Source organism: Salvia hispanica, chromosome 3, assembly GCF_023119035.1.
Source record: "Salvia hispanica cultivar TCC Black 2014 chromosome 3, UniMelb_Shisp_WGS_1.0, whole genome shotgun sequence".
Lineage (NCBI taxonomy): Eukaryota > Viridiplantae > Streptophyta > Magnoliopsida > Lamiales > Lamiaceae > Salvia > Salvia hispanica.
The window spans coordinates 6,658,974-6,680,920 of NC_062967.1; the positions used below are offsets into that span (position 1 = coordinate 6,658,974).

Consider the following 21,947-nt stretch of genomic DNA (forward strand, 5'->3'; position numbering starts at 1 on the left):
ACAACACAACTGACAACAACAAACCACTTCTTTTCAACTCACCAAACAAGGAGAAAAAGTTAAAATCATGTTCACAAAATGATTCTACTCTAGGTCTGTACAAAACTAACATTTTGTTGTGCAGGCTGGCTGTTTGAACGGGTCGACCCAGCATTCGTCTTCATTAACAGCTTTATTCCACCTATCCCTAAACATACCCATTTCAATATAGGATCGTAGCCGCACCTGCACGCGTTTCAATCAAATAATCAAGAATTCTCATTTATATATGTGTGTTGTGTGTGTGGGGATGTATGGTGTCAAGAAAACTTACTGCAGACCGGTTATCAAATTTGTACATATCACCTTCCTGCAATTTGTGGCACAAGGAATCACTTGTTACAAACTCTCTCCTTATGTAACAACTTTAATAAAAGTAGCATTGCACTTCATACCAATGACTCTGAATCTGACAAACTCTTAGAACGAGAAGATTGATCACCCAACTCGGCCTTTTCCTGCATTCATAATGAACAAAGGCACTGTTATTTGCGATAGTCTTTTAAGTTTGCAGTGAGTTCCACAGCAAATTTTCTCTGAGAAGAGGCAGTTATTTGCGTACCTTACTTCTATCCAAAAAGCCACCAAGAGTAGGGAGACCGAGATGAACAATATACTCCTCATCAACCACACCAACTTTAACAGTCCGATCACCCTGTAGATTAGATCATTAATATCAATATATGACCGAGGTGAGTAGGAAAACAGATGGAGTAACATCCTAGTCAAGAACTCGCCTGCGCACAATAACCAAGTTGCCTATCCAGGCCCCAAGCATGGATTAAGTCATTCTGCAAGTACGTGGTATGGTTAGTTTCCGAAATGAGGGCAATTAGAAAGCATTAAGACCAACAGACTAACAGTATCGTACAAACAATGAACTAGCAAATATTTGTAAAAAATCATATGCGAGTAAGGAACAGAAACTTGGTAAATTTCTTCTGCACATCAGCAGCCTAAGAAAATGCATTCTTTGGCCAAGACTAATATAGCTTGTCCAAGACTCGGTTCCTAACTCGTATTCCATAATAAACAAAGTATATAAGTGGTCAGATATTTGAGAAAAACTCATTGTGTCCTGTAAGCCAAAAAGCTAAATAGACTAGTCTAACAAGGTTACTGAAAAATGGTAAGGGCAAATATTCAATACCTGTATTAAATGCCAAACACAACGCCAGGCCGCTCTCGTGAAAACAGGTGCCATCAATTCCACCCAGCTGCATCGTATATATTAATCGACACTATCAGCATTAGTGTTCATCCAAGACATTAACAGCTAATGCTACATGTATGTTTGAAGCTAAGAATATTAAATAAGATTTTGACTAGCAAATATCAAGATGCAAGACAACAATGATGATCTTCCAAGACTACAAAAGTCGACATCCACATATGTAATCCTGATTGGAATATAGAAATAAAGAACCTGTGATTTGATGTGAGGAATGATAAGTGTTTCAAGCTTACCCAACACACGGGGGAGCTGTACTGTTTTCATCACACCTTCCACCACCTTTAAACTTATAGTATCTCCTACTCATGACACAAATACAGAAATTTAGATTACTGCTGTTCATGCAGAAAGATGGAGCTCTTAAGAGTGTCATTAAACAAGAGCACTTTTTCTTATCTAAAAGTACACAACCAAAGTTACATCCTTCTTCAAATACTAGAACCCATTTACTAATTTGGATTTACCTAGATAGATAAAGACAGTAAAGGTCAATCCATTGTTTACTAAGATGAATTTGATCAGTGAAGTTAATATTGCTTGATTCATATCCCATTGAAAGGATAGGATTGGAGAAATCCTAGCACTGAGTACTCAATTATGTGTCTTCTCAATCATGAAAAGTTAACGCCCCTAAAAAGATTAGCAATTTCATACATGACCACATCCATGGCAATTTTATGGTTAATGGTTAAAAATATCATTAAGACCATCGGCTGTCATATAATCGTAACAACATTTAAGGTTCAGTTGCACTAATGCCCCCTCTTTCTCTACTTCATTAGAAGAGTACTGTGCGGAAAGCTTTTCATTCTTTAGTTTTATACATGAGTTCTTTTATCTAACCTGTGACACCTTGACCTCTGTCTGCGTACGGTAATCGGATGATGCACCTCAGATTTACCAGGATCAAGAGCAGGCTGGGATATTTCGAGACCTTCTTCCTTGACTATAGATAGATACCTGTGGAAGTACAAATGAGGATGTCATTTTAAATATGAAGATTTGATCCATTCGTCAACTGTTTGTATTACTTTGTAAATCTGGGATGGAACTGTTAAATCAGGTACAACAATTAGATCACTCTTTTGCACAGTAAAAAAAAGTTAGGAGATCAATCACAATCAGAAATGTTGTCTTTGCAGAACTTAATCATCATTCCACATGTGGAAAAATATGCCTACATAATCCAGCTCTCATAAACATATTATTTTTCATCAAAAACACATGCTAAAGATCAACTTTTACACCCTTATTGCCAAATGCAGCTTAATTCTGCACCTTATTTAGAAAACTATTAGACTTCCAAGTGGTGTGTTATATAGGTTGTCTTTCTTGCTTCATTTGAGATTTTCCTTGTACACTTGTACAAATGTCTCTATAATATTTTATATGTTTTCTCATTCTTATCCAAATTATAAAAAGAAAATGCAACTTGGGATATACCGTGCTGGATGAAAATTGTCAAGTTTGAGGTCCTCATCCCACAGAAATATATACTCATAATCATCAACAATATCCGGATGTAGGAACCGTTTGGCAAACCACCTATTTCATTAAAGCAAAGGACATCCTGAGTTAACTCTATTTGCAAGAGAACGTAAAGGATATCAAATGACTCATAACACATTATGGACACATTTTCATCAACTTGAAGAGTTACTCGGTAAAGAAAAGCACTAAGACCAATACCATTTTGTTTGGTTTACAACAGAGACATGAATGGCCCTGTCACTCCATTCCAAATCATTCCATTTTTCCACAACCCCATCGTAATGAAAAAGCATCACAACAAAATCATTTTCCAGAAACTGCAAGAAACCCAATAACAAGATGCAAATGCTATGTCAAATACTCAAAATAAAATAATAAAAGGAAATTAAAAGAAAAAGAAGTGAACGGTTGATGAACTTCAATCAGGGTTAATAAGAGCTTAAGAATATGTACCTTTTTAACTATTTGGTTTACTACTCCCTTTTGATCTATCCCAACTGCCATGGCCAGCAAACCTGTTGGCTGATGTGATTTGTTCTGCCACGAGTATACAATGTATAGTCAATAAAATTGTATAAAAAATCAAAACGAAATTTAACAAAAGAATTAACCATGCAAGTATACTTCCGACAAAGAGTTCATCACTTTCTCTTATTGATTTGTAACTTCAGTTATCAATAATCTAGTGGTATCTGTCATTTTATATATATTAGGAAAAAAATTAGTAATGCCAGTTCAACACACATGCTCAGAAACAGGTCCCCACAACGGATGCATTTCCAAGTTTGACGAAACTGAAACAATTCCTTTTGGCAAAGCTTCAGTGCCCATGGGTCGCCAATTATCCTAACAGTTGGAAAATAAAAGTCAGGTACGATTCTTCAGAATGGAACTGAAAATGAGCACATGGAAAAAAACATAAAAATTATAATTTCAATGAGTGGTGTCCATCAAAAAAATTTTGTGGCATTATAGATACATATTATTGCATAAACTCATTACTCTTATTCTCTAGAATTTCGTTTCCACCTTAAAGGGCTTGCAAGCATACACCTCGCTATACCAGGCAAAAAAGGCATATGCTTCTACTCTATTTTCTAAAGTTGTTATTTGCAATTGGCATGCTGTTTAGATGCCTTCATAAACACTCCAATCACACAAAGATCTACCTTGCATTCATGAGAAATTGTATCTTGATCTACGGTCTTCTGCCCAAATACAGGTGAAAACTGCATTGATCATATACTATATTAGCAAAATTTTGAAGTAAAAAGCACGATATTGAAACAATTGGGAATCATTGATTACTTAATAAGCAAGGTTACTTAGATACAGCTTAAGTATGCACCACATTGGTTTAAAAAATGCAATACTAGAACTTGGATGAGGGATGTCAATAATCCCACCCGACTGGCCAGAACCAAATAGAACTACAGCCCAATAAGGCTGGCACAGAAACTAAAGTATTGCCAAAGTGTAATCTGATTGAAACTTGTGCTCTTTCTCGTAACATTTTTAATTAATGCCCGTTTTGTTGACTAAATTTTAACGCCAGTACTAATAACTAAACTCAAAACACCAAAACTACACTATCTACAACATCTTGAAACACAGTCTAAAATACCAACTACTTTTGGCTTATGAAGCTATGAAGGTTCTTTAGTATACCTTGATGAAATCTTTCCTCAGCCATGCACTTCTAACCAAGTAAACACCACAAACCAAAGAGATGCTTATGATAAGGCTGCTTAGCCATCTGCTTTTAGGATCTGATAAGGGAAGTATCTGAGAGCAATAAAAATCCCAAGTCAGTGTGAAAACTGGCAATATTCCCAAACCTGTGATTGAACTAAAGATTGTGGGAAAATACAATTCATACACACCTCACGCACACTAGGTGACTCGAAACCCCAACCTAATAGTAGGAGGGAAAACGCCTAACCAACTAAGACGACCATCAGGAAAATACAACAATACAACAACATTTTCTTTGTTAAAATATGGGATATGCACAATACTACTAGTATTCTCTTAGCATTGAATAGCATTAAATAGCCATGTAGACGATTGATGATGGTCAAGATGAATTTTCAAATGCTTATTAATGACTAGTCCATTTGTATATGCAAATGTATAAATTAGCTATCCAATTTAAGAGAAACACCTGAATGAAACAGAAAAAATAGTAGTGGAAAAGAAACAAATAGTGAATGTTAATGTAAATCACATTTAATTTCGGACAACACTGCCGTGGTTATCAGGCAATGAGACAAACCTACAAAAGAAAACAAGATAGCTGCTTCACCTAATAAATTACAGATTTACTGTTTCAACTCAAATTTCAGAAAACTTTTTCAAATAAGTTACACAAAAAAAGGGGGGGAAGCTATCTTCTTGGGTTCTTGTACAGCACAAATTCAAACAAATTTCTCAAATATAACAAAAAAGATTGTAGTATTTGTGGAGAGAGAAAGAGAGAGATGATACACAGGAAGACTTCATGTCGCATCACAATCAAAAATTCGCTGGTATTGCTGAAGAAGATAAAGAGGCAGAAAAGGCCTTTTGCTCCCCCCTTTTCTTAGGACTTTTGAACTGAAGATTTCCTTCGGAAAAAGAAAGGAATAAAGAGAAAGGCAACAGAAGCAAGGCAAAAAAAGGTATCTTGTTTAATTCCTTTGCCGCGCCGCGAGCAAAACTCCTTAATTTGAGTATGATTTGAACTTTAATTTGAGCGAACGCACAGGCGATTCGAGTAGAGTATAGTATAGTATAGTATGCATAAGTTTGAAGAGAACCGCTTTGGATCAAAGGTGGTGTGGAAAGTGACGTTTTTTAATTTTGCTTGGGGGCTTGACGTCTGCACGTGCCGCGACGTGTGTCCGATTTAGCTCTGGCCGCCACGTGCAAATACCTGAGGCAGTTAACTTAGTGAGTTTCAAAGGATACATTTGTAAATTACAAATTTTAATTGGTCAAACCATTCAATGCATTAGCAAATACTCCATTAATTACTTTATGTCTTCCTACACAAAAATTACTAGTAAGTATCATTTTTTTCATTTTGATTCATCTATTAAAACTATTTTCATTTCTGTTTATACAAATTTCTTATCACTTTTTTTTATTCTATATTCATTTCATTTTTAAAAATTTTTAGTGTAGTATTTCTAATTAAATTGATTCTTTTATTTAATTGAAATATGAAATATCTAATTAAATTGGTTTTTATATAATTAAAATAAAATATTCATATACAAATTCACATGATAAAAAAATATAACCACATTATTAGAAAAGATAAACACACTACTGTAAAACAAATTATAAATATAAAAATCCAAAAATAAAGAAATGAGCACAAACAATAAAAAACTTAATGCTACGAGTACTATTTTTTTCTCTTTTTATAAATGAGTTGTAGGAGTATTATTATTTTTATTTTTATTTTTAATTTTATTTTGTACAGAGGGAGAAGAAGACGTTGTCACTTTCGCAGACGAAAGCTGGATATTTCCAGCATAGTTTGAAAGCCAAAAACGAGAGTAGGTTTAACTAAGAAGGACTTTGCCGGTCGCCGGAGATATGATGAGCTTCTCTATTTCCCCCAATCCACATTCCTTACATCTCACATCTACAAATTTTTGTTCCTCAAATCGTCGCTCAATCATCACCTTCTCATATCCTAATTCAGCGGGAGACGTCGGCGCCACCCCCGCCGAGTCCCTCAGGCGAATTCTTCGTGCTCCGGGAGCTCACCTCGGCCCAGCTTGTTTCGACGCATTGAGCGCAAAGCTCGTCCATCGTGCTGGTTTCGATTTCTGCTTCACTACTGGTACATACACCATACTCTCCTATTACTGATTGGACTTTGATTTTTCATTTTAAGTAAGGATAATTGATATAGACCGTGGGTAGATTGGTGTGGTGAGTATCCTTTGATCATGCTTCGTTAGTACACTGGCAGTGTGACTGGAATGTGAAATTGGGGCTTGATGCTGACGGTCATGTTTAATTCGTGCAAAAATACTTGTGGTCTGTGGCTTTTGTGCTCTAACTGCAGTAGCTTCATTTGAACGTGATATTGATGTAAGCCGTTAACTCGTATCGAGAAGATTGGTTGCGAGGAAGATGCCTCTTCTCTTGCATCTGGATTGGCTGTGCGTGTGCTTATCTTCCTTGAGAAATGACATCTTTATGGAAAAACCATGATCTTCACCAAAAATATTGGTTGTCAATTCCAAATTGAACCTCGTCTGCTGCTGATTGTCTTCAACGTCATCTAATCTTGTACATCTGACCAGAAATCTGCATTGCGCTGATGCTAGTCTCGTAATCACTCTTTTGTTTGTTGATGCATCTTTCTTAGTAGTTCCTATTAACAACTATTTGAAAGAACAACTCTTGATATATAAAAACTTATTTGGCTGCATTTTTCCTTGCAACAACTAACACTACTTCTTTTTATATGAACAAATTAGTCTCCTGTTTATCGGATTCATTAACTTTACAAGCTTGGTTTCTCTATTATAGTAACTTATAGTAATCTTCTTAGTACTAGCAGAAAGTTCTGTAACAATTTCAACAATCCTTAGGGTTTGGAATATCAGCTTCTCGCTTAGGATTACCAGACACTGGGCTTGTGTCTTATGGAGAGATGGTGGATCAAGGACAACAAATAACTGGGGCTGTGCCCATCCCCGTCATTGGTGATGCAGACAATGGATACGGTAATCCTATGAATGTTAAAAGGACTGTAAGAGGGTACATTCGAGCTGGTTTTGCTGGATTAATTCTTGAAGATCAGGTTTGTGTTGCTTAAGAAATTCATTTTTCACATGTTATCTATTGCATATTCTTGTACAGGCGCCTGACCATTCGGGTGGTCTCTGAATAGTGAATAGTGGTTGTCTGATGGGCTGACTGTAATGTTGCCTCTTTTGGAGCATCTTCACATTTAGCTTGATATTAATTTATTAACTATATTATCTATAACCAGTGCCATATGCGTTTGTTCATATAGATGTTTCATTATTATAGTTTTGCATCAATGATATATAATACATACTCTTATATGAGTTCATTTGAGATCCCCCTTTACTGTGAATTATCTGTTGTTCTCAAGGTTTCTCCAAAAGCATGTGGTCATACACAAGGGCGCCAAGTTGTATCCAGAGAGGAGGCAATAATGAGAATAAAAGCAGCTGTTGATGCTCGAAAGGAGAGTGGTTCTGACATTGTCATAGTGGCACGAACTGATTCTCGTCAAGCTGTGTCTTTAGAAGAGTCTCTTTGGAGGGCACGTGCTCTTGGTAATGCGGGAGCTGATGTGTTGTTTATTGACGCACTTGCTTCAAAGGAAGAGATGGAGGCCTTTTGTGAAGTGTGTCCCCAAGTCCCAAAGATGGTAATTCACTTTACATTCAAATGCTTTCGTATCAAAAAATCAACAATGATGAAGACTTCCATAATCAGTAATGGAGAATTCTTCATCTTCATCCACACATTCTTGTGAAATTCTGGGGTGCTGAAGTTAGTGTTTATTACGGCATGTGTTTTTAGGTACAACTTTCTGTTGCTATTTATATCCTCCCAATCCCAATTCATCAAGAGGTCACGCAGTTAAAAATTAAAATATTTCCACACTTCAGCGACCCTGTCTTACTTGTACCATTTTTCTCTTAAACAAGCATATCAATGTATAATTATTGATCTCTGGTTATTGTTCAGATTTATCATTTCTTTTAGTAAATGAGTGAGTTTTGAATGGCTATGAAATTGCACTCTCTTTTGTAATATATCATCCTCAGGCCAATATGCTTGAAGGAGGTGGGAAGACACCTATACTCAGTCCTAATGAGCTGGCTGATATAGGATACAAACTTGTGGCATATCCTTTGTCTCTGATGGGTGTTTCCATTCGTGCAATGCAGGTAATATTTATATTTGATTTAATTTTAGTTGTAAAATCTTGATCTGAAATGATACTACTATAACTTTATCCGTGTATCTGTGATGTGACGGAACTAAATTGCAAACTGAAAACTCCTCTTCACATCAATTAGGAAAATATCAATCTTGTTGCCAGGTCATTCTTTAGTCATAATTTTTTTCTTGCTCTGGCAGCTTAGTATCTTCTAATACCTTCTGTATTTGCCAGCCACAAGGATTCATTTCCCTTAGCTTTGAACACAGTTGACTTAGAGTTAGATGGTTGTCATTTATGAATGATATTTACTCAATATTTCACAGTTTTCTCACAAGATGTGGCAGATTTAAACATCCATATTCTAGTAAAATATTATTTCCTAGTTTTCTCTGTTGACACGATTTGTTTGGTACAATTTGTTTGGTTATAATCTAGCCTGAGTTTCGTTTCATTTCATTTCACTGGCTATTTTATTTGATTTAACAATTTTGTGTGTACTTGTGGTTTAATTGGCGTTTAGGATGCTTTGTTGGCTATCAAAGGAGGTCGGATGCCCCCTCCGGGAAGTATGCCTTCTTTTGAAGAACTTAAGGAAATCTTGGGCTTTAATGCATATTATGAAGAAGAGATGCGGTACAGCACCAAGTCTACCAAACCTAACTCACAAAAGAGTAAGTATTGATATTCAGTCTGCCAAAACTCTCTCTCCTACTGTAAATCTAATCACTGGTGGTGCATGGTGATTTGGTTGACTTACTTTTGCATTCCAATGTTTGAAATTTGAACTTATTTCTGATTAGACAAAGAATGGTTTGGGGAAACTTATCCCTTGAACCTTTTTATATTATTACAAGGTTTCAGAAGTTTACCAAAAGAGCTGATGAGACTGTGATATCAATATCTTTATGATCTGCAATTAAACCTGTGAAATGATTTCAATTGGCAGTTTACCATATTCCATTTCAACTTAACAGTTCTTTACTCATTCATTTATTAATGGATGCATATAACCCTGGTGACATGGAGAAACTTGTGATTGCTAAACTTTATAATATTCCAGGTTATTCCTCTGTAAGCAACTCTTCTTACAGCATACAACAGAGTACCAAAATCGACCCAGAAAAAAATAATCAGAGTGCCCAAAATCCCAATGTGGAAGTAGTGATCCCTGAGATATTCAGTTCAAAAGGTTCATTCTCTGGCATTTGGTCACGAAAACTGAGAATCAAAATAACTGGCCGAGATGGGTTTGAAAGACTAGATGTCCGAGTGCCTGTAAGTTCTATGTTCTCTTTCCACAAAATATCATATGAATACGTGAGTATTTTGCTTTTGTGTACGCTAGTGCCCATAAAACTTGAAAAATCAATGGTAGATTGTTTCACCTACATCAAGTCCCTGGAACTGACTCTTCATAAAAATGAATCGCGAAAGATGTAGGTTGCTGCCCTTGATTATGTCTATGGCCACATTCAAACTTGAGAGAATCTGATACAGACTAGAATATGTATTTCTGGCTTCCTGACTAAATATATTTAATAGTTGATGATGTTTTATCATTGTAGAAGTTGGTTTGATCTTTTCAAGTTCGAATTCGTCATCCGTTTTTGGATTTAAATATTGAAATGTATATTAAACTGTGATTCCCACTTGCTCTATTACTGATGGATAATAGTAGTAATACATTATGAAATGTTTGACCACTTTCATTCTTGTTTTGGTTAGTTTCATTTTCAACATGCTTCATACTCTAAACCCTAAGTAGTACAAATAGTTGTATTTGAAGTAGACAAATACTCAACAAGAATGAATGTTATATTATTACAATTATATGCATCTTCAGTGCTTTTAGAAATTACTATTGATCTCTAATGGGCGTTTTCACTATCTCAAAATAACCAATAAAGCCATTTTATTTCTCAGGCTGGTTTTCTGGATGGCATAACAAATGTAGTTCCAGGTACTGTTAACACTACTGAAATTGTACAATGTTCGATAGATTGAATCTTATGTTTACGTGTTCTGTTGGTTCACAGCCTTGGGAGGCATAAACATCAAGGAGTTGTTAGATGATGCAGCTCTAGAAGAGGGAGGCAAGCAGTTACTCGACTTCAATGATACAATGGGGGATAGAATCCAAGTATTTCTGGAGTAATTGATTTAGCTACTTGCTCTTGCATTTTGATAGCAGCATGTGTTCTATATATCTCTTTTTGGAGCACCATTGAACTCATGCGGCAGATACATGCGCCACTAAGAGATAATCCCAAGTGCAACAATGCCTTTAGTAATGTAGCATCATACATGTCCCCGACCATGTAACTTTCAAATGTAATAATAATTCGACTGTGCAAAATGAAGAAAAAGTTTATTTCCTTCTGTACTTTGACACTTCAGTTAACATAACAGGTGATGCTCGAACTACGACCAGTGTTGGATGGAGTTGTGTGATGTTGCAATATCAAAGATTGACAACTGTGGTGCAGGTATATCGGTGTGATATTGACCTATGTTCAAGGTCGAGACATTTAGAACATAAGATCAAGGTCTCAAGTGCTAAACCTGATGAGGAATATTGATTACCAATTTACCATGTAGCCTATATTATGCGCATAACATCAGAGTGTTGATTTGCACATTCAGTCCTCAAAGTTGCGTTGTGCCTACAAATTCCATCCATTTCATTCTATGTAGACTAAAGAGATCACACTTCTTCAAATTTCATCAGTTTATACTTTATTCTTTTAATTAAGTGAGAGTCGTGTAGCTTACTGGTATTCTCTTAGTAAGACTGAAAGATATCTTAATCTTCTGCATCCCAACTCAAAACAAAACAAATGAATATAAAACAAAACAAAAAAAGGAATACTGAGGATGCGAGTCTACTACTACTGTTGCATGCCTGTATTTTAGGCTAGAATAGAGAGCTATTAGCACTTAATAAAACACTTAATTTTCCTATTCTCCAGAAATAAGGTTGACGAATGCATATGGCAATTGGAAATAATCTGAGTGTATCACGAACAAGTGGTAATTTACAATATACATATATTACCACAGTCGAAGAAGAAGAGGGCTTTTGGCAACATAAACAACCCATATACATAGGCAAGCGACACAAAACTGATAGATCTATAAGCATCTCCATTTCTCACTGTGTTACAATAGACACTCTCTAGTCTCTTTGTATGCAGTCTGACTGCTACGCAGGCAGTTGCAAAGAGTTTGCAGACCATATTGCTGTCGTATAAGTTTCATCAAACCAAAAAAACTCTTTCCCTCTACAAATAGTTGGTGAAACTTAACAGACAAGAAGTACATGAATGTAAGTAGCAATATGGTGCAATAAGACCAAAGCAGATAGCAGCAGGATACACTGACTATGAGTTGAAAGCCATGAACAAGTTCTGGCCCCTGGCATGCTCTGGAATGAGGCGGTGAACAGTTTCAGGAGGAATACCTGAAAGCTCTGTCACCAGAAAGAGTTGTGTTATGATGATTCCAAGTCAAGAGTACATGAGAAGAAAATGAGTTAACGAGGAAAGCATTTTACAGATGCTTCAACTGGACTCATGCGAGTTACAAATTTCATTAACGACGAGAAAACAATTACTATCCAATCAACTAGATAAGATCAGGAAATAGCGAACCGGTAGCTCAAATATTCTACTGCAATGCAAGGTTTCAGTGTCTTAGTAGTAGTCTTCACATTATGGCAGCATTGTATGCATGTATTTTGAACTAAGAGCTCAAATAGGCAAAAAAAGACAAAAAAACATGCATTTATTTATGACTTGTTTTATTTGCAAAAAGTTACCTTGAGGTTTAAAATTGAAGAGAGGAGGAAGTGGGCGACCATTTGGAAGTCGAGTGTTGGGATCCCTCAGTTCATCGAAGAAAGGATGAATACAAGCTTCCAACTGCAGTACCACAAAAGAGGCAGTGGTGAATTCACTTTTGATTTCCAAACTGCAGGTTTGAAGGTAAAAGTGAAACTTACAGCTGTGCATCTTAGATTTGGTGAGTACTGGAAAAACCGACATACAAGGTCCACCGCCTCTGGGGGCAGACGCTTCTGGAAGACCTGATACAACAACACATAACCACACTATATTTGTACTTGAAAGTTAAAAATGAACATTGAGATGGTATTCACTTTTCACACATGCAGCTTCAACCCAGCATGCTAAAAAAATAAAGTGCAGCCGCAAACAGATTAATTAATACGGAGCAAGTCTTTGCAGAATATTTATAATGTTATATGACCAACAAAAAAAGTTCAGAGCTGTCTACAATAGATTTCCATTGCAATATACAAATATATCAAAAAATAAATCTGAAGCATAACCAAAGGGACAAGCATGTATGAAGTATGAACTGAACTGTACTTAGCTTTTCGACAGACAGAGTAGATTTAAAAGATTTATCTTTACAACGACAGATTGCATACCTTGTGCCAAGGATGGGGCTTGATTTGTGGAAACTTGAACTTGGTGTAGTTTGGGTTCATGCACTTTATCTCCTCTCTTGTAGGTGTTCCCAAAACCTACCACAATTCAGATAACAAGAAACAATTGAAGCAGAAATGTCTAGTTTGGAGATACATAATCTGTCTTTGCATCTCTGGTCAATTAGATTAAAGGTTACAAATCAAAATTAACACAGAGCCATTTGCCATATATGCTAACATATACCATTACAAGAACCTGGCACAAAATATTCACTTTTAACCTCTAGCAGGACTTGTATTACCTTAATTACTTCAACAAGTTGATCAACTCCACTCTCTCCAGGAAACAAAGGCTGAGAATTAATGATCAGAGAGATATTTAATGAGCATCTGTAGAAACACAAAATTTTGGAAATTTGTAAAAACTATTCAACATTGTATAACCTGCCCAAGAAGTAGTTCAGCCATAACACAACCAGTTGACCATATATCGATTGCAGTTGTATACTCAGTGGCGCCAAAAATGAGTTCAGGAGCACGGTAATATCTTGAACATATATAGGAAACATTCGGTTCTCCTTTAACCTGATGAGCAGACCAAAGGAATGAACAATAACACACTAGCTATTTACTGATGTTGCACAAAAGCTTACCAGAACTTTGGCACTTCCAAAGTCACAAAGTTTTAGTTGGTGCGTATGCGGATTCACCTGAAAAAAAACAATAAAAGTTTCAGCTTCTTGAAGAAAACACTATTGATCAATTGAGTTGACAGTCACCCAAACATATGAAAGGTGTGTAGATCATTTTTCTTTTCTTGACCAAGGGGGCTATTATTAACACATCAGACATCTCAACTTATAGTTACTCATTTACATATAAGAAAACCGAGTAAACCTGTCCCTATGCATATATGAAATCATATGGAATATACAGCTAAAAATTCCATAACCAAAGCAGTCACAAGATTCTACATTGTAAATCAGTAGTAATTAATTATCTCGTAAACAAGCCATGCTTGCTTCTACATTAATAAATAATGCAAGATGTTTTTACATTTTTTGTTTCTCATAATCTTCATCAACTCCCAGCGCTGCATTTTCAACTATAAGGAACATAAAAGAAAACAAAGTTTAACTTAGAGTTGACCGTTTGGTCCACTTCAAAATAAATTATCTTTGTCATCATAGTTAATGGTTATAGTGGATCCTATTACAAATGACAATCATGGATAATGGACACTGCTTTGACAAAAAGTGGGGTAGCTAATTAAGATGGAGCTCGACTTAGACCACCTTATGGTGATCTTATTTAAAATTGGTATTCAAAGCACTTGCATAGTTCTTATATATTTTAACACAATTGCCTACTATAATTAGGTAAATTAAAATGTGATGAATGAAAAACAAAACTATTGAAACCAACATTATCCATACAACTCTATCTATAGGGATAATTGATATATTATTTAAATCACAAACTTTGACCCAATTTGCAATTTTGACCAAACTTTTGGCAAACGAGTACCTACCCTTTATTGTCTTAACTTCAAGTCATCTAAATCATTAATATCATGCATGTTCATATTTTTAATCTTCTAATCATAAAGATAACTGCATAACCATGGATAAGACCACACCTAAAATATTTATGCACATAGGGAATGTTCCAGAAAGGTTATTGTATTCGACAACAGTCCCAGTTAAAGTAAAAAGCATATTTAATAACCTGCGATTTTATTGAAGAAACAATCTGATAATTTGTTCGTAAATGAAGGTGGTAGGGCTATAATCTAATTCGCCCCTCATCCGTAAGGAATATACTTACAAGTAAATTTTGAGGCTTGATATCACGGTGACAAATGCCAATGCAATTATGTATGTATGCAAGGGCTCGACATATCTGCATAGAGGGATAGAGCTTGTGACAAACATCCCCAAGTGAAAATAATAAAATCAAACACAAAAATGCACAATACAAATAGTTTCTGCATGCCTGATATGTGTAAAGTTTGACGTATATCAAAGGCATTCTCTGGTTCATCCTGCTGTACTGTCGTGCAATCCGGTTAACAGTTTCAGGTACATATTCCAAAACGAGATTTAGGTAAAGCTCTTCCTTCTCAGATTTTGCAAAAAACGAATGTTTTAGAGCTACAATATTGGGATGGTCCAACATTTGCATAATCTGCAACTCTCTATTTTTGTAGCGTTTGTCCTGAAGAACCTTCTTGATAGCAACTATTTCTCCAGTCTCTCTGCATTTCGCCTGTTAAAAACAGTTCCAACTAAGACGGGACACAGAAGAGTAGGCCATATAATTATCATGAGACAAACACTGCAGACTTAAAATTCAGAATTACTGCAAAATGGCTTACTTGAAAGACCACTCCAAACGAACCAGTTCCAACAACGTGTTCTGCTATGTAGCTTACCACCTGTCAACCCAAATAAACCATAATTATCATCTAGGATTATCTTCAGCACTTAATGTGATATATTTCTAAAAGTAATTTCAACCAACCTGCTTGGATTGACCATTCCGGCCCCCAATGGTTGTCCTTATTACATGCCCTGTTTCAGCACCCACACCATCAATTACATCAGGTTCACTGTCCTGCTTAACAGGGGATATATGTCATGAGTTTTAAAACAAACTAGATACCGAAGCAGGTAATCAAGGTTTAGCTACTAAAAGTACAAACACAAAGGCTAAACACATCAATAAGTGTTGGCAATAAAAATGCCACACACATACCCTATCATCATCAGGGTCCACTCGATCCCTCAGTCTCATTTCAAGCATTTCTCTTCCCAGCCAGTCAACTGAACTAGAGGATACTTTGGAGCCATTATTAGCAGATCTTGAACTTCCAGCTCCCCCATGTCCTAGGCCAGCAGATTCCATGAGTGATGAACAACCTCTCCAATTTTTTAGGATGCAGCACTCTTTGTCATGATCCCAATCCTTATCGAAATGCAAAAGGTTGCAAAAGAACAAACTTCATTTAATGAGATAATCAGTGAAGGAAATGTGTTCAGTGTGCCACACGTAATGGCAAGAAGAACATTGTCCATATAAATCTAAATTACTTCATCCAATGTCTGCAGCATAGGTAAACATACATACCATACAATATGGTTTTAATATTTCTCTGGAGATAGAGGGGGATCAAATTTTGACTCTGTTAATAATGCACAAGGATATTAGCCGAACTCCAATCTATTAATGGAAATGTTGGGTAGTCTGGCTTGGGTATCTGGAAGAGTGTCAGGTATTTCTGTTACTTCTTCTATATTTATAGCTGTTTTGAATTTTATGAAACTACATTGACAAATTGTGTCCAAATGTGATGTGACAAATGCATTCCTACTTACCTGTTGCACTGAATAAACTAAAAAACTAGTCATCGATGAACCGAATGTAATGGATAAATTGCAGTTCATTATTTTACCAAAAAGTAGTTCCTGAAACATGTATCATTAAAAATAACTTATTAAATACAAGCAACTAACCAAGTTCAAAGTTTGGACAATAAAATTAACTAGCAAAAGCAACAATGTGCAATCAGCCAAAACCTAGCCTTTTCAGCACATAACATAGAAGCCAGTCATCAATTGCAAGCAGCAACGTCAGTGTGAAGAAGAAGTCTAAAAAAATCGAACCTTCCGCTAATTGTAGCGCTCTCCAGTCTCAGATCTTAGAGTTTGGGGGGAAATTTGTGAAAATAGACTAGCCGAACCTCATCGCTTTACCAGAATCTATTTGGAAATCGGAGCTCTGCGTGGCCTGTGGAGAGGCGATGTGGCGGAATGGTGAAACGGCAGCGGAGAAGGAAGAGGAAAGGGGACGCGTGTGAATTGCACTCCTTGAATTGCTGATAAAGTTAAAAGGAGATATTCATTTTTAGGCACTAATTCACTGCTCTGTCTCTCTAATACACTTTTCTTTACTTTTTTCTCCTTTTCGCCATTCATAAAATAAATAGCATTGGAGTACATAATTAAGTGAGTGTTACACCAAAGTTTCTTTCTTTCTTCGGTTGTAACCAAAGTTGAATAACCATTCACTTTTTGACACTTGACATGTTTTTATTGGACGTGAAAAATGTATTTTATAGTTCATTCAAAGTATAAAGAGTGTAGAAGTGGGCTGTAATTATTTATTCACTTGTGTTATATGTGGATAAGTTTAGTCTTAAAAAATCAAATGCACAATTGTGTTGGAAGTAAAGGACTTAATAATAATTGATCTGTAAATTTGATATAATTGCTCATTAAATCTCAAACCTAGTGTGGTGATTAGAGTAATATATTTGCTTCAAAATAAAGATGCTTTGTAAAATAAGGGATCGCGACCTTATGAATAATTAGATTTAAATTATAATTTCATCGTCTACTGTAAATTACAAAGACCTCAATCCAACTGTAAAGGCCTTCATTTCAAACTTTCACACCTTCAAAGGTATATTCTCGTGAAAATATTGTTGGTGATCTACAGAATGGCAAAAATCTGCTAAGTCAAAGCATTGAGTGATGAAAGTCAAGTGTGAAAGGAAAATTCACAAATGGAAAAAATCAAGAAATCTTGGAATGACACAAGAAAACAGGGGATTCAAGAATTCTTGAATGACAGCGTTGAATTTGAGATCAGATACATTCTTTTACTCCAAAAAGGAAATTGTTATTTTTCAGTTTTTTAATTAATATTTAATACGTACAAAATAAATATGCGTATAATTAGAATTTAGAGCTCTTTAACACCAAAAAGGATAATGTTTTTCAAATTTTTTTTATCCCAATGCATATTTTATCATTTTTTATTTTAGATTTATCTACAATAAGGTGATGGCTCTATTTAAAACCCATTCTAGGACTTGAGCTTAGGTTTTGGTGTTATAGGACTCTATCAACCCTCCCTCTCCTTAGAGCATCTCCAGCCATTCCACTAAACTCACACTTATTTTAGTGTAAATCTCACATTAAATATTAATTTTACTCCAACCATTTATACTAAATTCAAACTTAAAAGAATATTCCCTATATTATGTATTTTTTACTCACAAAATTTGAAAAACTTTTAGGTATTGGTTTAGTGTAAACCTAAAGATAGGTATTTTTTAAAAAAAACTAAAAATAGGATTGGTTTTTTAGTACTATTGGAACTAAATACCTATTTTATTTTAGATTTTAGTATAACTTTGGAGATGGTCTTATCCCATGTCATCCTTAGTAATGATAAAATAGAAGGAAAAAAAGAATAAAATGAATGTAAGAAATAACTATCAATTCTCTTTCTTGAACTATTTTTGAGACCTAACTATCAAAAAAAAAATTATACTACTATGTCATACGTGGCACAGATTACAACATCAAGATATTTAATTAACTACACCCCATTCCTTTTTCGTGCTATAATGTGGGAATTAGTTTATCAAAATAGAAAACTTAGTGGCCTTATCACTATAGATATCTGGTTTATTAAATTATGCATAATCATTCGTAATTACACGATATAATAATAGTAAGTGAAAAGTGGAATTGAATATGAAAGTAAAATCCTCCTTCCCTTTCGCGCACACACAAACAATGAAACGAAATAGTTTTCTTTGCGTGTAAACACAATGAAATCACAAGTCATCACACTGTTTAGGCAGAAACGAAATCGCCTCCTTTACAAGATCATGCACCACTTGCATATTCTGCTGCTGCACATTCCCAAATATGGACATCCCACTCGACCCCCCCATCGCCAAGCACGCCACCCCGCTCGCGTCGCCGATCATGTAGTTCTCCCCCGGCAGATCCAAATCCGCCCCCTCGAAATGAAACACCAGCTTCGGCACCTCCACCTTCTCCTCCCCCTCCCGCACCTTGAAGCACAGATCCAACCCCGTCTCGTTCGACTCGTCCACCTCCAGCTTAACCTGCCTCTTGAACTCCTTCTTCACCGCCTCGAACGCGCTCCCCTCCAGGTACGTGATCGTCGTCCCCGAATCGATGATCATCCCCCCGCTCCCGTCCCCCTTGATGCTGAAAACCGACTCCTTGATCGGCAGCTTCGTGTCGCCCACGGTGATCCCTTGTAAATTGAGATAGTAGAACGATGGAGACGATGGATTTTTTAACAGCGGCGTCGTCATGATTGAATCCTTAGCGTCGACGCTCGCTAAGGATCCCATGATTAGCTTGCTTTGCTTTGTGGAATCGATGGATGTGAGGCAGTAGGAGAATTTGGGCTCGTCGAGCTGGGAGACTAACGAGAGCGGGCCGCGGCCCAACCCGACTAGCCCGCCTCCCTGGTTGAACCCGCCTCCTTCGTTGTCTAGCCCGCACCCGAACCCGACTTTGGGGACGGACACTTTTCCAAATGTAAAAGTCTCCGTGGCCATGACGCCCTGCGTGGACGAGTAGTCGCCGTAGGTGTATAGATACTCGCAGGCGGAGCCGTCGGCGCTGCAGGAGGAGAGGGGGAGGGCGGCGCAGAGGCGGCTGGAGCAAGGGAGGTTGGAGAAGGAGGAGGATTTTTTGGGGTCGAAGATAGGGTTTGGGGAGGTGAAGCATTGCTTGCAGGGTTTGCACTGGGTCCAGATGAGGTCGCTGCCGGTGTCCACGATGGCGGAGTAGGACGACGGCGGGGTGCCGATGGAGATCTCCATGAGGAACTCGCCGTTGCCGGCGTGGACCGGGGCGGAGACGCTGGGGTCGGAGGAGGCAAGGGCCATTGCGTAGAGCCTCTCCATCCGCTTTCTCCCGCGCTTCATCCGGCGTTGGAGGAGCTCTAGTTTGGTGAAGTTCCCGCCGGAGTCCACGTGCTTTAGGCTCACCGCGAAGCCGGTTTTCGCGGCTTCAAGGGAGTGCCTTGAAGTGGAGGTGGCTAAAACCGCTAGGGTGAGAAGAAGTAGTAGGGTTATTGCCATTGAAGAATACATTGCTTTTGTGAGTGTTATTCACTAGGTTGTGAAGAGCATATATATTAATATATGTGTGTGAATTGATGAGAAAAAGGCGAGGATGATCAAAGGGTGATTCGAAAAGAGAGGGATATAGAGAGGGAGAGATTATAGATTAGTGAAATTAATAGGGAAAAATTTATTAAAAAAAATGTAGACGTCAAGGGAAGGTGCAATTTCGATATTGCGTCAAAATATCATGGGATGGTGGTTGGAACAAGAGAAGCTGAAGTAGTGAAGCATCATGACAAACCCTACCACAAGTATGAGCTGATTTGGTGTTACTAAAATGACTAATGCTTTTCTTACATATGTTCTCAAACTTTGCTTACAATATTGTCATATATGTTAGAGGCTTTGAAATAAAGACCATAGCTTATTTGAAGAAAAGGCTATGATGATTCGTGGGGTTAGTCAATTATGTCCAAGACCTACACAAACAACCTATGAAGTATTAGTTCACCTTCCATAAAACCATGAGTCAAATCTCAAATGTGTGTGCCTTCTCTCCGTTCTATAAAAATAGATACTTTTGGGACGATACAATTTTTAATACGTAACAAACGGTAAACTAGAAGAGAGATTATAAAATAATTAATCATGGTTAATAGAGAATGAGACTCACCTCAATAGAGAAAAAAGTTACCGAAAATAGAAGTGGACTAGTATTTTATGAAACAGACCAAAATGGAAAGGTCTATTTCTATAAGACAATAGAATATATATTTGATCTGAATTATGGTGAGCAACGTACGGAAGATGTGCATGTCATCTTTATTAATTTGTTGGTGAATAAACTTCCCAACTTTATGTAAGTGTGTGTATAAACAAATTTGGTGAGATGACGAGGATGAAGAAGAGAATAGTTAGGTGGGCAAACACATCTACTAATTATTGAGAGAATGGAAGTTATGTTGTTGTCAAAGCAATGTTGTTTCGATCGGTGAAACCGTGGTTTAAGTAGGTACGAAGCAACACCACAGTTATTATTATTTTTCTTCACCACAATTATTGCATATTATACTACTACTTTTTATTTTATTTTTTCACTTTTTTCCTTTTGTGAACGTTAAGTTATTACGATAAAATTCAAAATGTATAATTGAAAAGGAAAAAAGTTCTACAAAAATGTTGATGAAATGTACTACTATATGAGTCTATGACACCTCTTTTCGCCAGCTGGAAACCAGTTTTTAAGAAGTGCGCCACTGGAAATTTTCTTATTATGAATCGATGTACTAATAGTACTCCAATGTGTATAAGTATTGTTGTTAATACTTAATATAATAATATGAGTTCACATGTTTAAGTATCAAATAAGTTGACATATTGTTATACTCCCATTATAAAAAGAATAAATGGTTTTTGTTTATATTTATTTATGGGCCAACGCAGTGGGTTGAGCCCATGAAGCCCATTATAATGGAACCGGTCAATATCATCACCACATGACTTCTCTTTGCATTTTCAAGTTTCAAAAGATGAATTATAGTGGAGTTAGTATAAAAAGAAAATTATTACAAGTCAGAAACTTAGATATAGTACATAATCTTGTTTTGTTGCGAAGCTATTTTGGACAGCGTGGCCAATCAAATCTGTTTTGTCGTTTTATATATGATGTTTCTCTTGTTTCTTTTGCAGTGTTTGTTCAAAGAGGTGGTGCTTTTGTTGCATTATTCAATTTAATTATTTGATTTGATTGACTTTCTTTTGTTCGATTAATTAATTTGCCATTGGGTGACCTTGATTGATTATGTAGAGATAGAGAGATAATTTATTTATTCATCATATTAGCTAATTGTTTGGTCTTTTTAATAACGTATGAGATCAATGCTCCCTAACATATAAGTTA

The 21,947-nt window shown here is 36.4% G+C and overlaps 4 protein-coding genes across 9 annotated transcripts; 1 reads left to right on the top strand and 3 right to left on the bottom strand.

Moving 5' to 3' along the window:
• Nucleotides 1-10: 10 nt before the first annotated feature.
• On the bottom strand, nucleotides 11-5,570 carry LOC125215505. Of its 5 annotated transcripts, none has more exons than XM_048116934.1 (15): nucleotides 5,252-5,563; nucleotides 4,433-4,549; nucleotides 3,934-3,993; nucleotides 3,509-3,610; nucleotides 3,218-3,301; nucleotides 2,963-3,081; nucleotides 2,717-2,818; nucleotides 2,117-2,233; nucleotides 1,507-1,572; nucleotides 1,190-1,256; nucleotides 777-830; nucleotides 602-694; nucleotides 435-497; nucleotides 314-349; nucleotides 11-225 (listed from the first exon to the last, which is right to left on the bottom strand). In XM_048116934.1, exons 1-15 carry the CDS (start codon nucleotides 5,264-5,266, stop codon nucleotides 106-108), a joined length of 1,215 nt encoding a protein of 404 aa, XP_047972891.1. In that variant the 5' UTR covers nucleotides 5,267-5,563; the 3' UTR covers nucleotides 11-105. The 5 variants fall into 5 exon arrangements, 4 of the variants coding, with proteins under 4 accessions (XP_047972891.1, XP_047972895.1, XP_047972892.1 ...); XM_048116938.1 differs by lacking the exon at nucleotides 5,252-5,563 and adding an exon at nucleotides 4,648-4,932; XM_048116935.1 differs by lacking the exon at nucleotides 3,934-3,993.
• Nucleotides 5,571-6,223: 653 nt separating this feature from the next.
• Nucleotides 6,224-11,389, top strand: LOC125216160 (2,3-dimethylmalate lyase-like). Of its 2 annotated transcripts, XR_007175363.1 has the most exons (9): nucleotides 6,224-6,599; nucleotides 7,360-7,571; nucleotides 7,890-8,171; nucleotides 8,575-8,697; nucleotides 9,214-9,364; nucleotides 9,754-9,968; nucleotides 10,617-10,653; nucleotides 10,730-11,024; nucleotides 11,103-11,389. XR_007175363.1 is itself a non-coding variant. In XM_048117796.1 (8 exons), the coding sequence occupies exons 1-8, from the start codon at nucleotides 6,350-6,352 to the stop codon at nucleotides 10,846-10,848; spliced, it is 1,389 nt and encodes a 462-aa protein (XP_047973753.1). In that variant the 5' UTR covers nucleotides 6,224-6,349; the 3' UTR covers nucleotides 10,849-11,068. The 2 variants fall into 2 exon arrangements, 1 of the variants encoding a protein (XP_047973753.1); XM_048117796.1 differs by lacking the exon at nucleotides 11,103-11,389 and having other exon boundaries at nucleotides 10,730-11,068.
• Nucleotides 11,390-11,670: 281 nt separating this feature from the next.
• LOC125212982 (shaggy-related protein kinase kappa) lies at nucleotides 11,671-17,074 on the bottom strand. Its single transcript, XM_048113305.1, has 13 exons — nucleotides 16,809-17,074; nucleotides 15,901-16,110; nucleotides 15,667-15,759; nucleotides 15,521-15,580; nucleotides 15,139-15,411; nucleotides 14,971-15,045; nucleotides 13,797-13,853; nucleotides 13,588-13,728; nucleotides 13,446-13,496; nucleotides 13,144-13,239; nucleotides 12,694-12,777; nucleotides 12,511-12,613; nucleotides 11,671-12,162 (listed from the first exon to the last, which is right to left on the bottom strand). Exons 2-13 carry the CDS (start codon nucleotides 16,048-16,050, stop codon nucleotides 12,074-12,076), a joined length of 1,272 nt encoding a protein of 423 aa, XP_047969262.1. The 5' UTR covers nucleotides 16,051-16,110; nucleotides 16,809-17,074; the 3' UTR covers nucleotides 11,671-12,073.
• A 1,587-nt stretch (nucleotides 17,075-18,661) lies between these two features.
• On the bottom strand, nucleotides 18,662-20,404 carry LOC125212981 (aspartic proteinase nepenthesin-1). Its single transcript, XM_048113304.1, has one exon. The coding sequence runs from the start codon at nucleotides 20,072-20,074 to the stop codon at nucleotides 18,773-18,775; it is 1,302 nt and encodes a 433-aa protein (XP_047969261.1). The 5' UTR covers nucleotides 20,075-20,404; the 3' UTR covers nucleotides 18,662-18,772.
• Nucleotides 20,405-21,947: the final 1,543 nt, after the last annotated feature.

Coding starts and splice junctions, on each gene's coding strand:
- LOC125215505 (XM_048116934.1), bottom strand. Junction 3,302..3,508: donor GGGGACCTGTTTCTGAGCAT/GTGTGTTGAACT, acceptor TACTCGTGGCAG/AACAAATCACATCAGCCAAC. Junction 2,819..2,962: donor GTTGTAAACCAAACAAAATG/GTATTGGTCTTA, acceptor TTAATGAAATAG/GTGGTTTGCCAAACGGTTCC.
- LOC125216160 (XM_048117796.1), top strand. CDS start 6,350: ATGATGAGCTTCTCTATTTCCCCCAATCCACATTCCTTACATCTCACA. Junction 8,172..8,574: donor GTCCCCAAGTCCCAAAGATG/GTAATTCACTTT, acceptor TATCATCCTCAG/GCCAATATGCTTGAAGGAGG. Junction 10,654..10,729: donor CATAACAAATGTAGTTCCAG/GTACTGTTAACA, acceptor GTTGGTTCACAG/CCTTGGGAGGCATAAACATC.
- LOC125212982 (XM_048113305.1), bottom strand. CDS start 16,050: ATGGAATCTGCTGGCCTAGGACATGGGGGAGCTGGAAGTTCAAGATCT. Junction 13,729..13,796: donor TTGGAAGTGCCAAAGTTCTG/GTAAGCTTTTGT, acceptor TCTGCTCATCAG/GTTAAAGGAGAACCGAATGT. Junction 13,497..13,587: donor CTGAACTACTTCTTGGGCAG/GTTATACAATGT, acceptor ATTAATTCTCAG/CCTTTGTTTCCTGGAGAGAG.
- LOC125212981 (XM_048113304.1), bottom strand. CDS start 20,074: ATGTATTCTTCAATGGCAATAACCCTACTACTTCTTCTCACCCTAGCG.